Raw genomic sequence first — 24183 nt, 5'->3', positions numbered from 1 at the left:
ATGGGATTCTAAAGAGTGGGACGCGACTGAGCACACACGCATGCAAACAGCCTTCGGGGAGGAGAGCAGGGTCTGGAAAGGCCGCAGCACAGAAGCTGCAGCAACAGAAGTGGAGAAGCAAGGGGGCCCAGGCCAGAGCTCAGTGTGAGGCACGCGCCCGTGGGGAAGTCTTGGCCGGGTAGAGGGAACTGTGAGAAGCCTACTTGCGCCCTCCCGTAGGCACTGACAAAGTGCAGTGGCGGGCCAGAGCCACATCCCGGCTGCTCGCTGCGCCACGCGGACTCCTCACTCAGCATCCCGCTGGCGAGCTCCGCTACCTAGCCCAGACCAGCCCTTCTGCCCCGCCCCATCCGTTCTGCTCCTCTGGCCCCGCCCTGTCCCTCTTGCCCCGCCCACTGGCCCGCCCCTCCTTGATACGATCGCCCCGCCCCTTCCTGCTGCCCCGCCTCGTCCCTCCGGTCGTGTCCCGCCCCCTCCTGGTACCCTGCTGGCAATTAGCAGCGCCAGCCGGCGCCATGGGTACCGCTTCGTCGCTCGTGAGCCCCGCGGGCGGGGAGGTGATCGAGGACACGTACGGGGCGGGCGGCGGCGAGGCCTGTGAGATCCCGGTGGAGGTGAAGCCCAAGGCCCGCTTGCTGCGCAGCTCGTTCCGCCGGGCCGCGGGTGTGGCGGCTGCGGGAGCCGGGCCGGGTTCGCTGCCCCGTGGAGCGGGCGGCGGCGGGCTGCTAGGGGCCAGCTTCAAGTCTACTGGTTCGTCGGTGCCCGAGCTGGAATACGCGGCTGCTGAGTACGAGCGGCTGAAGAAGGAGTACGAGATCTTCCGGGTCAGCAAGAACCAGGAGTTGTTATCCATGGGCCGCCGGGAGGCCAAGCTGGACACGGAGAACAAGCGGCTGCGGGCCGAGCTGCAGGTAATGCTGTGCCCGGGCACTCACCGGAGATGACCGCGACACGTGGGAACTGAGGCCCGGGGCCGTCTGCCCACCGCCCCGCAGCCGCATGGCGGCACTGCCAACTGGACCCTGAACGCCTGACTTCGACCCTTGTCCGTCCTGTCTCATCTCCAAACCAAGAAGTTTTGAAAGTTAAGCAGAAACTGCTCTGCATTTTACTTTGAGAGAACATACTGCCTTGCGGTCTAAACTGATTCTTTAACAACCACCGCCTCCCCCCACTTTTCTGTCTTTGGGCCATTCATTCAGACACCTTGAAGCTTTTAACCCGGAGCAGCAAATGCTCGGGCCTTCCCTGGTAGCTCAGATGGTAAAGAAAAGTGAAAGCGAAAGTCTCTCAGTCGTGTCCGACTCTTAATAGTCCATGGAATTCTCAAGGCCAGAATACTGGAGTAGGTAGCCTTATCCCTTCTCCAGTGGATTTTCCCAACTCAGGGGTCAAACCCAGGTCTCCTGCATTGCGAGCGGATTTTTTACCAGCTGAGCCACAAGGGAAACCCAAGAATACTCGAGTGGGTAGCCTATCCCTTCTCCAGGGGATCTTTCTGACCCAGGAATCGAACTGGGGTCTCTTGCACTGCAGGCGGATTCTTTACCAACTGAGCTATCAGAGAAGCCCTGGTAAAGAATCCGCCTGCAATGCAGGAACCCCTGGTTGGATCCCTAGGTCGGGAAGATCCCCTGGAGGAGGGTATGGCAACCCACTCCAGTATTCTGACCTGGGGAAGCCCCATGTACAAAGGAGCCTGGCGGGCTATAGTTCATGGGGTCTCAAAGAGTCGGACACGACTCAGCGACTAAGCACAGAGCAGCACCAAATGCTAATCTCCAGGGAAGTAGGTCTGCCAGAACCACACAATTGTGCAAAAGACTTTGGGGACATCCATTGAGGCAGCTGATCAAACCCTTCCCAGGCATTTAAAACCCCACCCCCCAAAGGCAATTGCAACAGGGCAGAGTGCATTAAGGGGTGACAAATGTTCCAGTCCCAGGTTATTTCTGTTACCAATCCTGATTCCTGATGCAACCTTTTTTTTATTCCTTTTTCATATACCTAGGCATTTAAAACACACACACACACATCCTATATTTATTTAATCCATTCAATCAGACATTTACTGAAGACCTGCAATGTATCAGCCTTGGAGCTAGCAAGAGGAGTGAGACATGGAGCCAAAGAGTGCACAGTCTCATAGAAATAATTATCCTTCAGGTTAAACCTTATAAATTGTGATTTTGTTCTCTTAAAGGTGGGAAAACTGAGTTGTAGTGAAGATTCAGAACTGGTGCAGTATTTCAAAGAAAAAGTATTAACTTCCATTGAAAGTTTAATGTTGAATATCTTCATTTATAATTCAAGCATATTTGCAGGGTTTTTTCCCCATTATATGTTTGGATAGAATGGCAGTATGCAGTTCTTGATAACTGGTGAAAAACTAAGTAGACTGTTCATATTCTGAGATATGTAATATGTATATGAGAGTGTTGGTTGCTCAGTCATGACTGACTACCCCCCATGGACTGTAGCCTGCCAGGCTCCTCTGTCCATGAAATTCTCCAGGCAGGAATACTGGAGTGGGTTGCCATTTCCTTCTCCAGGGGATCGTCTGGACCCAGGGATCAGACCCAGGTCTTCCCACATCGCCGGCAGATTTTTTACCTTCTGAGCCACCAGGGAAGCCCAATATGCGTATAACATAATGTAAAATTGGGGAGGCATGCTATTTTTGTTAGAAATAACAAGGTAAATTATTCCAGGCACTTCAAAAAACTTACCAGAAGATACTTCGGGAAAAGGAAAGTGCTTTAGAAGCAAAATACCAAGCAATGGAGAGAGCAGCTACATTTGAACATGACAGAGATAAAGTTAAGAGGCAATTTAAGGTAAATTTCATACATCTTTATCCCCAAAGTGACAGGGAATAAAGCAATATATTTTAAAAGTTCATATAATACTGTGATGAGTAAATAGAAGTAAATGATGTAAAAGTCATGAAAGGTATAAGAACTAAACTCTTATAAAAAGTAAATACTTTTTACTTTTGAAGTATTTGAGTTGGACCAGGTAAACTTGAGATAGTTTCAAAGAAAAGGTATAAAAGTGAACATTTTAATAGGGGGGAAGGGGAAGGAAAGTGTTTGTATTAGGGGAGAGCATTTAGAAATATTTGGGGACGTGTCCTTTGGGAGAGCATTACTGGCAATAAGTGTGCATGCTAAGTCGCTCCAGTTGTGTCCGACTCTTTGTGACCCTATGGACTGTAGTCCACCAGACTCCTTGCTCCATGGGGTTCTCCAGGCAAGAATCCTGGAGTAGGTAACCATGCCCTCCTCCAGGAGGGCAATAAGTGGGAGGGGGACAAATTTGCTAAACATCAGGCAGCACACACGGCAGCCCCACACCTTAGATATATCCTCCTGGAATTCCACTGGGTTCCAGTTACAAAACAGTGACATAGAGGTATTCACCTTACAGAAGAGGAGATCAAGGACCAAATGAATATTGATTTTATGAATGAAAGAATTTTCCCTTAAAAGTTGATGACATCACTTTTTGCTTATGGCAAAGGATTTCAAAATTAAAATACATCTTTTAAAGATTTTTAGGGAGACCAAAGAAAATGAAATTCAGGATTTATTGAGGGCCAAGAGAGAGTTGGAGAGCAAACTTCAGAGGCTACAGGCTCAGGGGATCCATGTATTTGATCCTGGAGAGTCTGATTCAGATGACAACTGTACAGATGTTACTGGTAAGTTTATTTCCTATTTATAATGTTTTGAGATATCAGTATATTAATAGGTATAATGATTGTAGAGCCAAGTTTGAATCCTTGTACTGATAAGTAATTGCTGTTACAAATAGAGTTGCTTTTTCTCTTTCTCATAACAGGTCTTTTCTATGAAGTCCATGGTGTAGAAGCTGAGGTTCCTTCTATCTTGTTGCTCTGCCGACCTTAACCCATAGCTTTTCTCTCTCTGGTCTAAGATAGCCCCTCCAAGTTCCCTCATATCTACAATTTAGCTAGAGGGAGTAGAGGAGTACATTACTTTCCTTGAAAGCACACTCTGAAAGATATACACATTACTCCTACTCAAACCCCATTGGCCTATACCTTCCTCAAACCCCATGCAGGCCTATACGTTCCTATACCTAGGAAGATGGGAAAATGTAATTACTAGTAAGAGAGTCATGTATGCACGTAAAGTTTGGGGTTGTATCATTAAAGAAAGAAGGGGAGAATGGATGTTAGAGAACAGTTAGTCATCTCTGTCACATTTTTCCACATAATGGATGTATTCTTGCAGCTATCAGAATATCTACATAATGTTTCATCAAGTGGTTTCCAATACAGTTTTTTGAAATATTTTAAAGTTTTTGTTTTATAATTAAGTATATTAAATGTTTTTCTAGAAATAAAGAAAAACTGAGAATCATAGAATGAAAATGTCCACTAGGTTAATAGGAAATAATGAAGTGTGATTGACATTGAACAATATTCTATTTTAAGTGTAGTGGGAAAATGCAGTCACTCTCCCATTTATAAAAAAACTGTAATTGTATTCTTCCAAATTAATGTATGTTGGAGTGAAATATGGCAACTGATAATCCCCTCTTAATTTGCATTTTAGTACCATTGAAATCCGACCAGCATTCTGAGACTTTTATTACTAACTTTTGAGGAAAAAAAGGTGAACAAGTTCTTAATGGCTTATTATGACTAAGACATTAGTCTTAGTGATTATTTCAGTGCTGACATATGTTAAAACATACAGTGTTTCAAACTATTATATTCTAATTCTCTTGGCAAGTTAATAAAAACAAATTAATATTTCCTCCTAGGTCTTTCTTCCTATTTTGATATAAACATGAAGAAGGAATGTTTGAGGCAATATTGCTCATTATTTGTCACCTACAAATAATAATCAGTTTTGCCAGAGACTTTCACCCAAATACCAGTTTACTTTAGTCAAGGACTCCATGTGATAGCAAATATTACTTATTTTTAAAATGTGTGTTAGTAAGTACTCATTAATTCAGACATTAATTTTGTTCCTCTGGGAGGTTAAACAGAATGTACTCTTTACATCTTTAGCTTATATCCTAATGAATTACCAATATTAATTACTGGTGTGCCAGTAACGGTCTTCCTTTGAAATTCTTCCCTTCAAATTTTACACTTACCTAAATCATATGGTTAGAAAAAAAAGTTTTTTAGAAATTTTTGTTGGGGAGCGTTTTTAATTCCTCTATGTTATTATAATTTCTTTGGTTATTGTATTCCTAATTTCTTTTCATCTTTCTCTCTTTAATCCCCTTTTTAAGATTGAGATAAGCAAAACTGTGTTAACTACCACCTTAGAACATGCCAGAAGTTGGTGGCAAAGTACTTTCAGAATTATTCTTTTGATTTCAAAATCAAAGTTTGAATATTTGTTGTATTTATAATCTTATAGTACTTTTTTGGATTAGAAATTCTGTTGAGTATATTTTATAAGGTTTTGAAGTTTCAATATTATTTGGTTTTCATCAAATGAAATCTGCTTTACAGCTGCTGGAACCCAGTGTGAATATTGGACTGGTGGAGCCTTGGGAAGTGAGCCTTCTATAGGGAGTATGATCCAGCTTCAGCAATCCTTCCGGGGCCCTGAGTTCGCCCACAGTTCTATAGACGTGGAAGGACCCTTTGCTAATGTCAACAGAGGTAACACATGCCATTTGCTAATTAGCTTAGTTAATGGTAATGACTGTTTGTGTACTACAGTCTTGTGCTGGGAGAACTGCCATCAGCAGAGCATGAGACTTGTTTTCTGGATGTCTTCCTCTGTCAGGCCATTATGTTCTGATACTTGTCACTGACCAGGAAGGATGAAGTTACATAATTCACATCAGGATCAGATGGTGTCCCCCAGCCTGACTGACCAATAAGTTCTAATAACTGAAATTTTGGTCTGGATTCTCAGGTATTTTAGTTGAGTAGTGAGAGTTTAATGTAGATCAGCTGAAAAACAGTAGTTTTCAGTCTTTTCTTTTGCATCTTAGATGGTGTTGAAAAGTTATGTGTGCTAAGTCACTTCAGTCACATGTGCACCCTATGGACTGCAGCTTGCCAGGCTCCTCTGTCCATGGGATTCTCCAAGCAAGAATACTGTAATGGGTTGCCATGCCCTCCTCCAGGGGATCTTCCTGGTCCAGGGGTAGAGTCTCTTATGTCTCCTGCACTGGCAGGAGGGTTCTTTACCAATAGCGCCACCTGGGAAGCCCAGTTTTATTCATTATCTTTGTATAATTTGGTATTCAAAACAGCTCTTAAGATCTGTTCAGAATTTCAGTACCACAGCAGACCTGAGCTATTATAAGCAGCAGATTATTTTCTTAAAACTATGAAATTATTTATCTATTAGCAAAATGAAAATTATTTTTTAAATAATGCATTTTCAATTAGTCAAGTATGTCTTAAAATATTCATTCTCACTGTCTTTAGGTTACTTTTCATTTTATACCATTCTTGAACTTTTCTTTTCGACTCAGTATATTTCAAGAATAATAAACAAGTAAAATCAGTCTGGGAACATACTAATTGAACAGCCCATGTGGCATAGTTCCCTGACATTTGACTGGAGCCATGGGTACCTCAGCAGAGACCACTGGTGATTTTGATTGCTTTAAACCCCAGGATAGAATTTGGGATTAGAGAACTGATTGCCTTCCAATATGTTATTCCAGAAGTTATGTCAGTATTACAAGTGAGATAAGATATCATTCTATGATGTCTGTTGTGTTTTTTCAGACTTTCAGGCATCTTATCATATGGTCTTCTAATAATTCTTTTGGGGAACTAATGAGAAATTTTATTTTCAGATGACTGGGATATTGCTGTGGCTAGTTTATTACAAGTTACCCCCTTGTTTTCACATTCTCTATGGAGTAACACTGTCAGATGTTACCTCATTCATACAGATGAAACCCAGCCTGAAATGGATCTTTTCCTTAAGGTGAGGACATTTATAAATTTTGTATTCACTGATTTAAAATGGAAGTTAATATTGTATTCTGGTTATGATACTACTGCATCTGAACCAGATAGTTTACTACATACAAGATTACATCTTAAAGAGTAGGAAGCATCTTGGGCTTTTCTTAAGAAAATGTCTTAGTATTTTCAATATATTCAAATTAAGTCCTTGGAACTTTATGCTTTTGAATGCTTTATTACACACTCTCCACAGTGTTTAGCTGTGCCTGCTTTAGTTAATCCCTGCCAGCCCTATTCTTGAATCTGTTTCAGGTTATAACAAAGTTTAATCCTTATTTTTCACAGCAGCTACTGGGGTTAATCTAAGGCAGGGGTCAGAAAACAAAAGCCTGTTGGCCAAATCTGGCCTGAAGTCTGTTACTGTGTGTAACCTAGAGCTAAGATTGGTTTCTGCATTTTTAAATGATTGAAAAAGAAATCAGAAGAAGAATATTTTGATGTGAAAATCATATGAAATTCAAATTTTGTTGTCTATAAATTTTTATTAGAACATAGCAACACACAACATATTGTGTCTGGTTGCTTCACATTAATAGCAGAATAAAATTATAGTGGCACCTAAATGCAACACAAAAACCTCTGCCAAAACAGGCAGGTTCTTAAACTATTATTAATTTGCCACCTGGCTCTTCACAGAAAAGTTTACCAACTACCTTTCTAACTGAATTTTCAATAAATATGTGTGGCACATGCAATACCTTCAATTTTAACATCCTCCAGATTGTTGATTAATAAGTCCATTTAGCTTTCCTTTTTGATATTACTCAATTTTGGTAAACAGACAAAGTATTTTGAAAACCAAAGCTTCTACTCACTAACTGAGTATACATTGTTCCCAAATACATGTTAAAGGAATGACTAATTTATTGCATAGTAATAATCAACATTACTAAGTAAGTTAATTTGTTATCAGTTCAGTCGCTCAGTTGTGTCCGACTCTTTGCGACCCCATGGACTGCAGCACGCGAGGCCTCCCTGTCCATCACCAACTCCCAGAGTTTACTCAAACTCATGTCCACTGAGTCAGTGATGACATCCAGCCATCTCATCCTCTGTTGTCCCCTTCTCTTGCCTTCAGTCTTTCCCAGCATCAGGGTCTTTTCAAATGAGTCAGCTCTTTGATAATTTGTAATAGACCAGCATATTTTTATTTTATATCTGTTTCCTTTAGTCTTCATGGCAGACACTTTTTACTATATAAATCTATGGATTTATGTTTGTCACCCTGTAACAATAAATAGAAGTTATTTGTAAGAATAATAATAAAAATATATATCACAGCAAAATAACTTAATACTGTACTCCTGTTGTTTTAAGTTTTATTATGAATATAAATCATTTTCTGAACTAGGAAACAGCCAAACTGCTAAGCTATTACTATTTTCATTTTATAAAGAAATTTGCCTTTCCTCTGAAAGATTTTTTTAAATGTGATTATGATTTTTTTAGTTTTAAATCAGAGAATATCCAACATAACCTATGATAAAGCATGTTTTTTGATTTTTATTATGAAGCTGACTAGATCTTTAGTTAAAGAAGCTGTGCTATCTTATGTTTCAATTTGTTTTTAGGATTACTCACCTAAACTTAAGAGAATGTGTGAGACAATGGGATATTTTTTCCATGCTGTGTATTTTCCAATAGATATTGAAAATCAATACCTCGCTGTAAGAAAATGGGAAATTGAGAAAAGTTCATTAGTTATCTTATTCATTCATTTAACCTTACCAAGGTAAGCTGAAAATTCTATAATTTATTATAGGGGTTAAACTTGTAAACAGAATTGAATTTGCCAAATGAACTTGAAACATAAGTTCTAATTGCATTCTTTTTTTTAAACTTATTTATTTTTTAATTGAAGGATAACTGCTTTACAGAATTTTTTGGTTTTCTGTCAAACCTCAACATGAATCAGCCATAGGTATTCATATATCCCCTCCCTTTTGAACCTCCCTCCCATCTCCCTCCCCATCCCACCCCTCTAGGTTGATACAGAGCCCCTGTTTGAGTTTCCTGAGACATACAGCAAATTGCTGTTGGCTATCTATTTTACATATGGTAATGTAAGTTTCCATGTTACTCTCTCCATACATCTCACCCTCTCCTCCCCTCTCCCCTTGTCCATAAGTCTATTCTCTATGTCTGTTTGTCCATTGCTGCCCTGCAAATAAATTCTTCAGTGCCATTTTCCTAGATTCTGTATATATGCGCTAGAATACGCTATTTATCTTTCTTTCTGACTTACTTCACTCTGTATAATAGGCTATAGGTTCAGTTCATCCACCTCAGTAGAACTGACTCAAATGTGTTCCTTTTTATGGCTGAGTAATATTCCATTGTGTTATATGTATAAGAAGTAATGGATACTTATTTATCCATTCATCTATCAATGGACATCTAAGTTGCTTCCATGTTCTAGCTATTGTAAATAGTGCTGCGATGAACACTGGGGTACATGTGTCCTTTTCAGTTTTGGTTTCCTTAGGGTTTATGGGTAGGAGAGGGATTGCTGGGTCATATGGTGGCTTTATTCCTAGTCTTTTAAGGAATCGCCATACTGTCTTCCATAGTGGTTGTATCAATTTACATTCCCACCAACAGTGCAAAAGCATTTCCTTTTCTCCACACCCTCTCCAGCATTTATTGTTTGTAGACTTTCTGATGATGGCCATTTGACCAGTGTGAGGAGATATCTCACTGTAGTTTTGATTTGCTTTTCTCTAATAATGAGCGATGTTGAGCCTCTTTTCATGTGTTTGTTAGCCATCTGTATGTCTTTGGAGAAATGTCTCTTTAGGTCTTTTTCATACTTTTTGATTGGGTTGTTTGTTTTTCTGGTATTGAGTTGTATGAGCTGCTTGTATATTTTGGAAATTAATCCTTTTTCAGTTGTTTCATTTGCTATTATTTTCTCCCATTCTGAGGGTTGTCTTTTCACCTTGCTTATAGTTTTCTTTGCTGTGCAAAAGCTTTTAAGCTTAATCAGGCCCCACTTGTTTATTTTTGTTTTTATTTCCATTACTCTAGGAGGTGGGTCATAGAGGATCTTGCTTTGATTTATGTCATTGAGTGTTGTGGCTGTGTTTTCCTCTAAGAGATTTATAGTTTCTGATCTTACATTTAGGTCTTTAATCCATTTTGAGTTTATCTTTGTGTATGGTGTTAGGAAGTGTTCTAATTTCAGTCTTTTACATGTAGCTGTACAGTTTTCTCAGCACCATTTATTAAAGAGGCTGTCTTTGCCCCATTGTATATTCTTGTCTCCTTTGTCAAAAATAAGGTACCCATATGTGTGTGGGTTTATTTTTGGGCTTTCTATCTTGTTCCATAGGTCTATATTTCTGTTTTTGTGCCAGTACCATACTGTCTTGATTACTGTAGCTTTGTAGTATAACCTGAAATCAGGAAGGTTGACTCCTCCAGCTCCATTCTTCTTTCTCAAGACTGCTTTGGCTATTCAGGATCTTTTGTATTTCCATATGAATTGTGAAATTTTTTGTTCTAGTTTTGTGAAAGATGCCATTGGCAATTTGATAGGGATCACATTGAATCTGTGGATTGTGTTTGGTAGTATAATCATTTTCATAATATTGATTCTTCCTACCCAGGAACATGGAATATCTCTCCATCTGTTTATGTCATCTTTGATTTCTTTCATCAGTGTCTTATAATTGTTTGTGTACTCTTCTTTTGTCTCTTTAGGTAACTTTATTCCTAGATATTTTATTATTTTGTTGAAATGGTGAATAAGATTGATTCCTTAATTTCTCTTTCTGATTTTTCATTGTTAGTATATAGAAATGCAAGTGATTTCTGTGTATTGATTTTGTATCCTGTGATATTGCTAAATTCACTGATTAGCTCTGGCAATTTTCTGATAGTATCTTTAGGGTTTTTTATGTACAGTATCATGTCATCTGCAAACAGTGAGAGCTTTACTTCTTCTTTTCCAATCTGGATTCTTTTTATTTCTTTTTCTTCTCTGATTGCTGTAGCTAGGACTTCCAAAAATATGTTGAATAACAGTGGTGAAAGTGGACACCCTTGTCTTGTTCCTGATTTTAGGGGGAATGTTTTCAGTTTCTTACTACTGAGAATGTTTGCTGTAGGCTTATCATATATGGATTTTACTATGTTGAGGTAGGCTCCTTCTATGCCTATTGTTTGAAGAGTTTTAATCATAAATGTGTGCTGAATTTTGTCAAAGGCTTTTTCTGCATCTATTGAGATTATCATATGGTTTTTATGTTTCAGTTGGTTAATATGGTGTATCACATTGATTGATTTGTGTATATTGAAGATTCCTTGCATTCCTGGAATAAACCCACCTTGATCATGCTGTATGAGCTTTTTAATGTGTTGCCGAATTCTGTTTCCTAAATTTTGTTGAGAATTTTTGCATCTATGTTCATCAGTGATATTGGCCTGTAGTTTTCTTTTTTGGGGGGTTGTCTTGGTCTGGTTTTGGTATCAGGGTGATGTTGACCTTGTAGAAGGAGTTTGGAAGTCTTCCTCTGCAATTTTTTGAAAGGGTTTTAGAAAGATAGGCATTAGTGCTTCTCCGAATGTTTGATAGAATTCTCCTGTGAAGCCATCTGGTCCTGGGCTTTTGTTTTGGGAGATTTTTGATCACAGCTTCAATTTCAGTGCTTGTAATTGGCTTGTTCATAATTTCTGTTTCTATTCTAAGAATTTGTCTATTTCTTCCAGGTTATCCATTTTATTGCCATATAGTTGTTCATAATAGTCTCTATAATTCTTTGTATTTCTGCATTGTCTGTTGTAACCTCTCCTTTTTCATTTCTAATTTTGTTGATTTGGTTCTCTCTTTTGTTCTTGATGAGTCTGGCTAAAAGGTTTGTCACTTGTGTTTATCTTCTCAAAGAACCAGCTTTTAGTTTTATTAATCTTTACTATTGTTTCTTTCATTCCTTTCTCATTTATTTCTGCTCTGATCTTTATGATTTCTTTCCTTCTGCTATGTTTGGGGTTTTTTGTTTTGTTTTTTTTTTATTGTTGTTGTTCTTTTTCTAGTTGTTTTAGGTGTAAAGTTAGGTTGCCTATTCAATATTTTTCTTGTTTCTTGAGGCAGGATTGTATTGCTATAAAATTCCCTCTTAGCACTGCTTTTGCTGCATCCCATAGGTTTTGAGTTGTCATGTTTTCATTGTCATTTGTATCTAGACATTTTTTTATTTCTCTTTTGATTTCTTCAGTAAACCGTTGGTTATTTAGAAACATATTGTTTAATCTTCATGTCTTTGTATGTTTTACATTTTTTTTCTTGTAATTGATATCTAGTCTCATAACATTGGTGGTCAGGACTCTTGATATGACTTCAGTTTTCTTAAATATACTGAGGTTTGATTTGTGACCCAATATGTGATCTATCATGGAGAATGTTCCATGTGCAGTTGAGAAGAAGGTATATTCTTCTGCATTTGGATGGAATGTCCTAAAGATATCAGTGAGATCCATCTCATCTAATGTATCATTTAAGACATGTTTCCTTAATAATTTTCTGTTTTGATGATCTGTCCACTCTTGTGAGTGGGGTGTTAAAGTCTCCTACAATAGTAGTTGTATTATTGTGTTATTGTCAGTTTCTCCTTTTATGTGTTAGTGTTTGTCTTGCATATTGAGTTGCTCCTATGTTGGGTGCATAGATATTTACAAATGTTATGTCTTCCTCTTGGATTGATCCCTTGACATTGTGTAGTATCCTTCCTTATCTCTTGTAATATTCTTTATTTTAAATTTTATTTTGTCTGATATGAGGATGTTACTCCAACTTTATTTTGTTTTCCATTTGCATGGAAAATATTTTTCCATCCTCTCAGTTTCAGTCTATATGTGTCTGAAATGTGTTTCTTGTAAACAGCATATAAATGGGTCTTGTTTTTGTATCCATTCAGCCAGTCTGAATGGATTGGAGCACTTAATCCATTTACACTAAAGTAATTATTGATATATATGTTCCTGTTGCCATTTTCTTAATTTTTTGTGGTTTTATTTTGTAGATCTTTTCCTTCCCTTGTATTTCTTGACTCCCTTTAACATTTGTTGTAAAGCTGGTTTGGTGGTACTGAATTCTCTTAAATTTTGCTTGTCTGAAAAACTTTGGATTTCTCCATCAGTTTTGAATGAGATCCTTGCTGAGTAGAGTAATCTTTGTTGTAGATTTTTCCTTTTTCAGTACTTTTAATATATCCTGCCATTCCCTTATGGCCTGTAGAGTTTCTGCTGAAAGATCAACTGTTAAACGTATGGGGTTTCCCTTGTATGTTACTTATTGCTTTTCCCCTGCTGATTTTAATATTCTTTCTTTGTGTTTAATCTTTATTACTTTGATTAGTGTGTGTCTTGACGTGTTTCTCCATGGATTTATCCTGTATAGGACTCTTTGCACCTCTTGGACTTGATTGACAAACCCTTTTCCATGTTGGGGAAATTTTCAACTCTAATCTCTTCAAAAATTTTCTCATACCCTTTCTTTTTCTCTTCTTCTTCTGGAACCCCTATAATTTGACTATTAGTGTGTTTGATATTGTCCCAGAGGTCTCTGAGACTACCCTCAGTTCTTTTCATTCGTTTTACTTTATTCTGCTCTTCAGAAGTTATTTCCACCATTTTATCTTCTAGCGCACTGATTCCTTCTTCTGCTTCAGATAGTCTGCTATTGATTCCTTCTATTTTTAATTTCAGTAATTGTGTTGTTTGTCTCTGTATGTTTATTCTTTAATTCTTCTAGGTCTTTGTTAATTGATTCTTGCATTTTCTCTCTTCTGTCTTCAAAGTTTTGGATCATCTTTGCTATCATTATTCTGAATTGTTTTTCAGCTAGTTTGCCTGTTTCCTCTTCACTTATTTGGACTGTGTTTCCGGTTTGTTCCTTCATTTGTTCAGTATTTTTATGCCTTTTCATTTTTTTTTTTTTTTTTAAATTATTGTGTTTGAGGTCTCCTTTTCCCAGGCTTGAATTCTTTTATTCCTTTTGGTTTCTGCCCTTCTAAGGTTGGTCCAGTAAGCTTCATATAGGGTGAGGTTTGTGCTAAGGTTTTTTGTTTGTTTGTTTTTCTGCTCATGGGCAAGGCTGAGTGAGGTGGTAATCCTGTCTGCTGATGACTGGGTTTGTATTTTTGTTTTATTTGTTTGGATAAGGCATCCAGCACAGCGAACTACTGATGGTTGGGTGATGCCAGGTCTTATATTCAAGTGGTTTCCTTTGTGGGAGTTCTCACTATTTGATACTCCAGAGGGTTAGTTCTCTGATTATTTAGGGGCTTGAATTCAGTTCTCCCACTCCAAAGGCTCAGGACTTGATCTTTGGTCAGGATCAAAGATTTCACACGTGGTTTGTTATGGCATTGAGATTAAAACAAATACCCAAAAACAAGAAACCAAAGATGAACCCCAGATAAATGACAGTTACAAAATCAGGCAAATAATAATTAAAGTAATGGAATATACACATATACATATACACCCATAAGCAAAATCAAAACAGTCCAAGAAAAATAAAGGTCAATAGATTGACTCAGCAAACAAAGGAAAACAAAAGTTATATCTAACGGTTAAGAACTAAGCTAACTAAAGCACAAACTGGAAAACAAAACTAAAGCAAGATGTCAAGTGGGGAATAAAGCAATGAAAATAAAACTAACAAATATGTTGAAAGGAAAGAAAGAATAGTTATGCAAACTTAAATAGAAGTAGATAAAGGAGATTTATGCATTAAAGCTTAACTTCAAGGTGAAAAGAACAGTAGGAAAAGCAAACAAAGAATAAATGTAGGAAAATAATAATAGGTTTTAAAAAAAACTAATATTAAAAAAGGAGAAAAGAAAAAAATAGGAAGAGGAAAGGGGGGGTGGGGAAGAAAAAAAGAAGAGAGGGAAAAAAAGGAAAACTCCACAGAACTGCAAAAGCCCAATGTAGAAGCAGGGGTTTATAACAAGAAAAATCGTGATTGGAAAAAAAAATCAAAAGCTTAATTAGATTTCATGATGCCAATAAAATCAACAACTACAACAGGATGGATTGGGGGGAAAGGAAAGAAAAAGGGAAAAAGGAAAAAGAAAAAAAAATCCAAAAGAAAGTACTGAACAAGTTAAAACATAAGAATAGTAAATGTTTTTCTTGCGTCACTGCTGTCAAGGTCCTTTGCCTCACTGGGAGTCACAGCCCACCTCACCTCCCTAGGATGCCCTCCAACACTGTGCTGGTCTCTGGACCTGCTGTGGGGGCAGCTCAGATTCTAATCTGGTCCTCCTGTGTGTTCTTGCCTCCAATGTCCACAGCTATCAGAACTAGTGTGCTTTCTTTTGTGGGAGCTCTCAGTGTCCTTTTATATATTCCATAGACACAAAGTCTGCCTAGTTATTCATGTGAATTTAATCTGCAACTTGTACAGGTGGTGGGAATGTTCTGGGTCTTCTTCCTTAGCCACCCTGCCCCTGGGTTTCAATTGTGCTTTTATTTCCACCTCTGTACCCACCTGTGGGTCGCCCACTGGGGTTTGCTTCTGAGGCTATCCTGGAGGACTTGGGTCTGTCCCAGAGAGGGCTAGTTGCAGAGGCGGTGCAGCTGCTTGGGTCACAGGGGTTCTGGCAGCACCAAGTACTCAGGGGAGTTGGCGGCTGGGGCAGCAGGAAATATAGTGCTCTAGAAGAGTATGGCAACCAGTAATGGCCAAAATGCTCCAGTATTCTTGCCTGAAGAGTCCCCCTGATAGAGAAGCCTGGCAGGCCACAGTGCACAGGGTCACAAAGAGTTGGACACAACCGAAGCGACCCCGTGTGCATAGCGGCAGGACTTTTTTTGCTTGTGGCAGCTCTGCCCAAGTGAGGGTTTAGCATGAGGGTGGAGCAGCTGCTTGGTTGCAGGGCCGTAGCGGCGCCACGTGCGCAGGTTCACAGACGGCCTCCGCTGCAGGAGTTACGGCCCTATCGGAGTCTTTTTTCCAGTCTCTGGTAGCTGGCGATCGGAAGGTCTCTTTGGCTAGTCTTTCTCTGTAGCTCCACCCGTTCAGACACTTAGAGGGCTCCCTTGCCTGGGGTCCTTCTCGATAGTTCTGTGCATCAGGCACATAGAGGCTGGGGTCCTACTCTGTAGATCGGTGAGTCAGGCACTTAAACAGTCACCCTGGGTGGCGTCCTACTCTAGTTCTGGTGCGTCAGGCGCTTGATCTTCATCTCTCTGTTGTTCATCTGCTGATGTGGCTGTAGGGAGAGAGAGGCTATGATGATGGCTCTATCCCCTACACATGACTCAGTAGTATTGCCTTGCTTCCATGGCTGCCTGGGTGCCTGGCTTTCCTTCACAGGCGTGTCCCACCACAATCTCCTCCCTCACATCCCCTCAGTCCATCTGTCTGCAGTCAACAGCAGCCCTTGCCCTGGGATTGCTCCACAATCCCTAAGTTCCAGCTCCCAGCCTTTGCACCTTCTAGGGGACCTGCGTCCTTGTCCGGATGCATATGGCTGCGGCAAGGACTGTCTGATTCTCATTGCACTCAGGCTGCCACAGATCAGCTGTTTCATCCTCATAAATATTTCTCCTTTGTTTCAGACAGTTGCCCCAATGTGTGGATTGGACCCCTGCTTCAGTTCCCCCACCCGCTGCGGGCAGGTCCAGTCCTGCTAACACTCCTGTTTTCCCACCGAGTTCCTTCATCCTACCGAGTTTTTGTGTGGTTCTGTGCATTCTTTTCTGGTGGTCTGGTACTCCTGTCTGCTCTCAGCTGGTGTTCTGCACACACTTCTGTTTCTGAAGGTGTATTCCTGGTGTACCCATGGAGGGACATGTACTCCACATCCACCTACTCCTCTGCTATCTTGTTCTCTCTTCCTAATTGCATTCTTATAATCAAAGAGAATCCTTGAAATTAAAAAAAAATTCTATGACTTTTCATACTTAAATATTAATAAAAAGTTTCACACTGTTAGGCTTGTTTTTGATAGGCTATAAGATTAACATCATTAATGCAAGATCATTTTAATCAGGGGTCAGCAAACCATGGCCCTCAAGTCAAATCCAGTCAATCACCTGTTTTTATAAATAACATTTTATTGGAACACAGATACGTTCCTTTATTTGTGTGTTGTCTACAGCTGCTTCCACAGTGTACCACCAGTGTTGATTATTTCAGCAGAGACAGTGTGTCCTGCAAAGCCTAAAATGTTGGCTAGCTGGCTTTTCACAGAAAAAGGTGGTGACCCCTGATTTCAGTAATTAGCGTTAACCTTCATTATTTTCTTTGTTCAGATACAGATTGAGAGGCACTTGAACACTTGTATAAGTGTTAGATCATACTTTTAATTCGCTGAGGAGGTAACTACTTAAATCCAGTAAAGTGAGTGGTTTTCTTATAATGTGAATATAATCACACCAGTGAATCTAATCTGCAAACAAAGTTTTTTTTTTTTTTTTTTTTTTTTTTACCAGTTAGATATATAGATAGAAGACAGAATAGGATAGATAGAAGGTTAAATAAGGGGTTAATTTTTCTTTCTATACTTTCTATCTGATTGGATTTAATCCTTCCAAAGCATTTTTTCTCTTTTTATTGAGGACCAACTCTGACTTTAACTGTGTATCGAAGTGTTTGGAGCCCTAGGCTTTACAAGAGACTCTGCAGTATAACCCATCCTCGATCCTTAAGACTATAGAGTATAGTCTGGACAGCCAGACGCCAGGTGGCCCGGGAACCACTTGGTCAAGGAACCTTTTCCCAAAACAAAGTTTAAGGATTCCTTCAACTTGATTTCCTCTAGTTGGAGTTCTTTAGCCCCTCCCTGTCTTCCTTTCTTGTTTTGTTTTTATATTTATTAAGAATATATCCTGTCTTATATTTAATATCTGGGTAATATTTTATCTCAGGTGGTAATATATGTCATTTGTTGTTTTTCTTGTTAATTCTTTAATCTTTGCAACCATGGTTTTTGTTTTTTTTTTTTTCAGTTTTCCTCTTTGTTTTTTCTTCTGTTTTGTATTAGGACTGGTATTTTAGTTTTTTTATGAAAATTCTGAATCATATAATGGCTTTCCCTTGTATATACACACTTATTTGCCTCCCTGGACAAACTTTGATTTAATGCCTTTTAGAAAGGGAAATTGTTTATAGTTTTCCTTGTGATATAGAAAATGCTAATAGTCTATAAGATTTCTAGAATTTAAATAGGAATAGTACAAAGTATAGTTATAGTACATTGTAACAGAATTTCTTTTTAACCTTTACCTTGGTCAAGATTTTTACTAGTTGCCTAGCCTTTCTCATTTGCCTCTGGATCTTTCTTACAGTGTATCTGGGGTATAAAGATTCAGATCATTTATTGGATGAGTAAAGGCTAAAGGACTAGAGAAGAGAAAATCTTGAAACCTTGAGGCTGATGATATTTGTGTTTTAACTTGAGAATTATATAATTGTAAATGGAATTAGGTTTTCCATTTATTTGCAAAGTCTCATGAGTCTTGTCCATTATTCTGAGCAATGTTTAACAGTATTTTTGAGAAGTTTTTTTAAAAATTAGATTTAAATAAAGTTATGTATGATTTTAAATTTAATTTATTGCACAATTTATTGTCTGCTATTGTCTACTCTGTCTGCTAGTGAATATACTGTACTTTAATATAAGCTAGAACAAAGCAATAGAAAACATCCATTTTTGGAAAGTTTCACTCGTTCTGCAGCAGGGCCTTTCATGGCCACTTGTCATTATAGGAAATCCCCTTCTCGGCACTTAGGTTAATTGACTAACTGTGTGCCGCCACAGTGCAGTGTAGCACAAGAAATACTGATTTCCAATCTAGCCTTTTATTGGAAGACTGTGAAGAAGCTTTTCTGAAAAACCCCGAAGGCAAACCACGATTAATTTATCATCGTTTGGAGGATGGGAAAGTCAGTTCTGACTCTGTCCAGCAACTGATTGATCAAGTTTCTAACCTGAACAAGACCAGCAAAGCCAAGGTAAAATTCATATGTTGTTTTTAACAACATGCTTGGGAGAGCAGTGTGCTGGGAGTGAGTGAACCTGGCATGTTTGAGGAAAGGAAGGAAGCTTGTGTGGCTGGAGCAGAGTGAGTGAGGGGACGGGAGTAGGAGAGGTCACAGAGGGCCAATCCTGAGAAACCTTGGTTTTTCTCACTTAGAGCGAGGTGGGGAGCCACTGAAGGACTTTAACCAAAGAGGAAGAAATGCCGTTGTGACAAGGCTGTCTGGGCCGCTGTGTTGAGAATTGACTGTGGTTTGAAGGGAGGATAGTGGAGGGGGACAGAGCTGGAGAGCTCCTGCCGTTATCCAGATGAGACTTGCTGGTGGCTCAGACCAGAGGATGTGATGAGAAGTGGTAGGATTCTGGATAAATTTTGACAGAGTCAATAGATTTCCTAACAGATTAGTTGTGGACTATGAGAGAACGAGATATGAATAGTGATATATACCTAAAAAGTGTATGATATGTAAGTGGACAAATCAGAATCATTACTGTGCTTTTTTCTCAAGCACGGAGTCCTTCTATCTATTATTGGCCAAGGATCAGTGTAAGGAAGAGCCTTTTCCTGGTAACCCTTTCTGAGGGCATTGGGAAAAGCCAAAAACTGATGATGAGTAGGAGAAGGATTTGATCATCCCTAGATGCAAAGCAGAATGTATTTTAGAAGAGAGATTACGGGCTTTGCATTACTGCATGCTGAGATAACTTGGTAAATGTTTATAGTTAATGATAAGAATATAATTAAACAGCTCTAGGGTTTTCACAAAGTTTTGGTTTCTGTATGTCCAGCCAGAAAATAAGATCAAATGTGAATACAAGCATTTTTCTTGAGGTCAGCATAACACAGTGAAGAGTCTAAGAAAAAAAGAGTACATTTTTATTATAGTTAATCTCCAGAGCCATTTCATCCTATTTTAATTATTTTAGTACCAGCCTACATTACTTGATGCTACAAGGGAAGTTACTTATTCTATAGATACTGCTTTTAAAAATTAGTACACCCCAGGTTGAATTTTTTATATAGGAGTCACAATCTCTCTACTATGATTATAAATTTAAATGTAGGCTAAACTTCTTTGCTTTGTTTTGTAGAATTGTAGATTCACTGGCATAAAGATGGATTTTGAATGTTATATATATTGAATGGTACAGAAATACATAAGATGAAATTAGCTGTTTAATTCATGTGTGTGTGACTGTGTGTTTAAGAAAAAAAAAAAAAAAACATGCCCTTTATTCAGGACATCAAGAGAAGGGACATTCAGCAGAGTGATTAAAACAATAAAGGCTGGTATTTGGCTTTGCCTAGCTTTGCGATGTTCATAACCCAAAAGGTGAAGTGATTAGCAAGGTATCTACAAGTTTTTACCTGAAACAAAAGTATGAGAATTCAGCCATTGGAGTTTTCCTGAAAAAAAGACTATTCCTTTCACCTGGGGCCAACCCCCCCCAGCCAAACTGAGAGTGGCAGTTATGGGGGTACCTTATCCTCTGCACCCCCACCTGCTCCCCAGATGAAGGCCCCCTCAGCCTTGGCTCATGGCCCCCTCCCCCCACCACTCCTCTGGGTCATTCTATAAATATCCCACAGATTTGCTGAGCACCTAGGCCCCAGGTCCACAGAGAAAAGCAGAGGGAGCCCCATTAACTCCCACTAAAGAAAGGCTGGTTCCCCCTAACCAAAACCAGGGACCCCAACCCTTCCACGTTTCCTCAGGTTACCTGATTACCCTTCCAAAACAAACAGGCAGAAAGCAAGCAATATTCAGAGAGGGCTTTTACATGAGCCTACCTGTTGAGGTTGCAGGACAAGAAAGAAACAAAAATTATTTCCCGTAGGCTGTGAGATAAAAAGAATCAAGGCAAACTTAGGAATACTTTCCACACTCTCTGCTCCACATGATAAAATCTGCTTCTGTTTGCAGGCAGAGGTGGAGGCTCCACGGCCTCGCAGCACACCCAGGGGTGTAGACGCTGCACCAGGGCCCGAGCACATACCACCCCACCTATCCAGTCCCTTAGTAGGCTCCTGCTCTCCTGTGTCACAGTGGTCAGCTGTGTGCATCAGTCAGACAAAGTGGACTTTCAGTGGTGATGCCAGGTCCTGGACAGAGTTTTGGCATCACCAATACCAGTCACTTTTCCAGATGGACACATGAACCAAAAAAAAAGCATACTTTTTGTTATATTTGCAACATTGTTCACACAAAATCCCTCGCATGACCTTAGGTTATTTAATTTGCCTCAGTTTCCTCTTCTATAAAATGGAGAGAATAACAGTGTCTCCCTTATAGGGCTGTGAGGCCAAGTGAGCTATACACGTGGAGCACTTAGAACAGTTCCTGACGCCTAAGCCTGTAGAAATGCTCAGCACCACCTCCTCCTCCGTTAGTGTTGCTTTCTCTTGTTGTTGAACTTCTTTTCTTTTCCTCCCCTAGATCATTGATCACTTGGGAGATCCTGCAGAAGGAGTCTATAAAACCTATATTTATGTAGAAAAGATTATTAAACAGGTAAATATGCATTCCCTGTAAGATTTCATCTCAAATATCTTGACTGATTTCAATAAAATTGAGTTTTCCAGAGAAAATCACTTGTTTGCTTTTTTGAAAGCAACACCTGGGTTGTGTGCCCTTGTTTCTGGCAAGAGTCCATCCTGTAGTAGTATTGTGACATTCCCAGTACCGAGTATCTGTATCTCTCAGCTCACAAACAATTTGATTCTTTAATACCTCTCAGGTATAAAATGGATTACAAAAGTGGTAGGTAAAAACCAAGTATTTGAGGGATAATGTTCATCCTGTTCAGTAGAGAGTCTCCTCAGATTCTTTGTGCACCTTGAGTTTTTGTAAATAGAAAAATTCAGGATGGATTGATTTTACTATCCTTCTAACCATAGAGAGGAGTGAAAACATACCTATGTGTCTGAGGTCATGGATCACAGAGACATCTCAAACTAAAAGTTTCTATGATATCTCAGTATTATCTTGAAACTTTATATGAGTTAAATATTTTGCTTGATATTTACCTGTCTTTATTTTTAATATTAAAAATCATTTAAAATTATGTATCAGCAAAAATGCTAATAATGATAATAAAAAGAAGAAGTATTCCCTATCTTCAAGTAAAATGGGCACAAGAAGATGTTTAGCCTGTGTTTATCCCTACCTGCTGACCTCTCCCTCAGGGTACTGGGAACCCTATTTGAGAAGTAAGGGTTTAGATTACTTTTTTAAAATTAACTTGTGTTAAAGTATGGAGATTTGTTATTAGAGAAAAAGAGTGAGCCCTGAAATAAGATGAATTAAGCAGAATAAATGGTAATAAATGAAAATGGACATACTCACCAACTTTACCACTTGTAGGACAATATATTTTCAGTGATTAATATAAAAAGTAGATATCACAGCAGAGATATTTAATATCAAAAACTCTATCTTAGTAATTAATTCTTATAAAAATGTAAAGCAGCATATATCTTAGATATTAGCGCAGTCTTTAAAATTGTTCACTAGCCAAATACAACCCTATTGTGTAACATTTTTCAGAAACCAGATCCCCTCTAATTTTAGTGAAAGAGAGAGGTCTTTGTTTTTATTATTTTAATATTTCTTTGTGTTGTTCTGTTTGTCACTCAGTCGTGTCCAACTCTTTGTGATCCCATGTACTGTAACCCACCAGCTTCCTCTGTTGATGGATTTCTCCAGGCAAGGGTACTGGGGTGGGTTGCCATTCCCTTCTTCAGGAGATCTTCCTGATCCAGGGACTGAACCTGGGTCTCCTGCATTGCAGGCAGATTCTTTACTGTCTGAGCCACCAGGGAAGCCCTAATATTTCTTTACCTTTATTTTTAAACTATTAATTTTTTAGTGATAAATCGATCCCTGGAGGTACCATAAAAGGCTATAGGTTTGAACTTGCCGTCCAAGGTAGATGAGGGCCACCTTAGGCCTGTGTGCTGACTATACTGTACAAGGTCTTCACTTCCTTCATTCACTTTTGTGTGCTTGCTCTTGGTGTTCAGGACATCCTGGGCTTTGAAAACACAGACCTGGACACCAAGGATTTGGGCAGTGAAGATTCTATTCCAGAAGAAGATGATTTTGGTGATGTTCTATGGAACATACATGATGAACAAGAGCAAATGGAAGCTTTTCAGCAAGCTTCAAATTCAGCCCATGAGTTGGGATTCGAGAAAGTAAGCATTTGGTTTACAGCTCCAACAAAAATCAGTTGTGCTTAAAAGCTGTATAATTGTGGTTTAATCTAAGTATAGTCAAGGTTAAGGATTGTGTTAATAACTTCCTCATGGCTTAATTATCCATGTTGAGACATGTACTTAGGTTTGTGTCATGTGAAAAAAAGTGAGATTCAAATATACTTATGAACATCAAACATGTTTAGTTACAGATTGTGCTTGTGTGCAAAGTCACTTCAGTCATGTCTGACTGTTTGTGACCCTATTTGCCATAGCCCACCAGGCTCCTCTATCCATGCGATTCTTCAGGCAAGAATACTGAAGTGGGTTGCCATGCCTTCCTCCAGGGGATCTTCCCAACCCAGGGATTGAACCCATGTCTCTTATGTCTCCTGCATTGGCAGATGGGTTCTTTACCACTAGTGCCACCTGGGAAGCCCTAGTTACAGATTAGATTTATCAACTACATGTTTATTATGCTACCATCTGCAATTCTCTAAGATAATATACCTAGGAAACCTGATAAAAATAGTAAGGCTATCTATTCTTCTAGTTCCTAGAGGAATCAAAATATCAAACATCCGGAAAACAAAGCAGAGTAGTTAATGCAATAGGCAGATCTGTCCTTCAGCATCTTTAAATATCTAAGCGAATAAACAAGACTAGAAGTGTACAAAGAATCTATCTTCAAGTTTAAAAATCACTTAATATTTAAAAATTAATAAAAGAATATCTTAAAGAATATTACAGTAACTGTCACTAACAGCTATGTTTTTATAGAACTTTTAATGGCTTTTATAATTTAGACTGTCAGTTTTATGTCTTGGTTCCACTGTTTCCTCACTACAGCTTTTGATCAAGCTACTTAGCTCTAAGCTTTGACTTTCTTGTGAATAAAATGAGGATAACTAATAGAACCTACCTCACATGGTTGTTGGGGGGACTAAACCATATCTTGCACATAAAGCAATTGACACGGTACCCATCACATGGTAATGTTAAAT

The 24183-nt window shown here is 39.0% G+C and overlaps 1 protein-coding gene across 1 annotated transcript in view; it reads left to right on the top strand.

Moving 5' to 3' along the window:
* The first annotated feature begins 515 nt into the window (after positions 1 to 515).
* Positions 516 to 24183, top strand: part of NPHP3 (nephrocystin 3) — a 57164-nt gene continuing 33496 nt past the window's right edge. Inside the window, exons 1-9 of the mRNA XM_061167605.1 lie at positions 516 to 911; positions 2712 to 2837; positions 3553 to 3703; positions 5504 to 5656; positions 6814 to 6947; positions 8560 to 8720; positions 18800 to 18956; positions 21420 to 21494; positions 23006 to 23179. Coding sequence (XP_061023588.1) covers positions 516 to 911; positions 2712 to 2837; positions 3553 to 3703; positions 5504 to 5656; positions 6814 to 6947; positions 8560 to 8720; positions 18800 to 18956; positions 21420 to 21494; positions 23006 to 23179 — 1527 coding nt within the window. The remainder of the gene's footprint in view (positions 912 to 2711; positions 2838 to 3552; positions 3704 to 5503; positions 5657 to 6813; positions 6948 to 8559; positions 8721 to 18799; positions 18957 to 21419; positions 21495 to 23005; positions 23180 to 24183) is intronic.

Source organism: Dama dama, chromosome 19, assembly GCF_033118175.1.
Source record: "Dama dama isolate Ldn47 chromosome 19, ASM3311817v1, whole genome shotgun sequence".
Lineage (NCBI taxonomy): Eukaryota > Metazoa > Chordata > Mammalia > Artiodactyla > Cervidae > Dama > Dama dama.
This window is presented reverse-complemented; position numbering and strand designations above follow the sequence as displayed.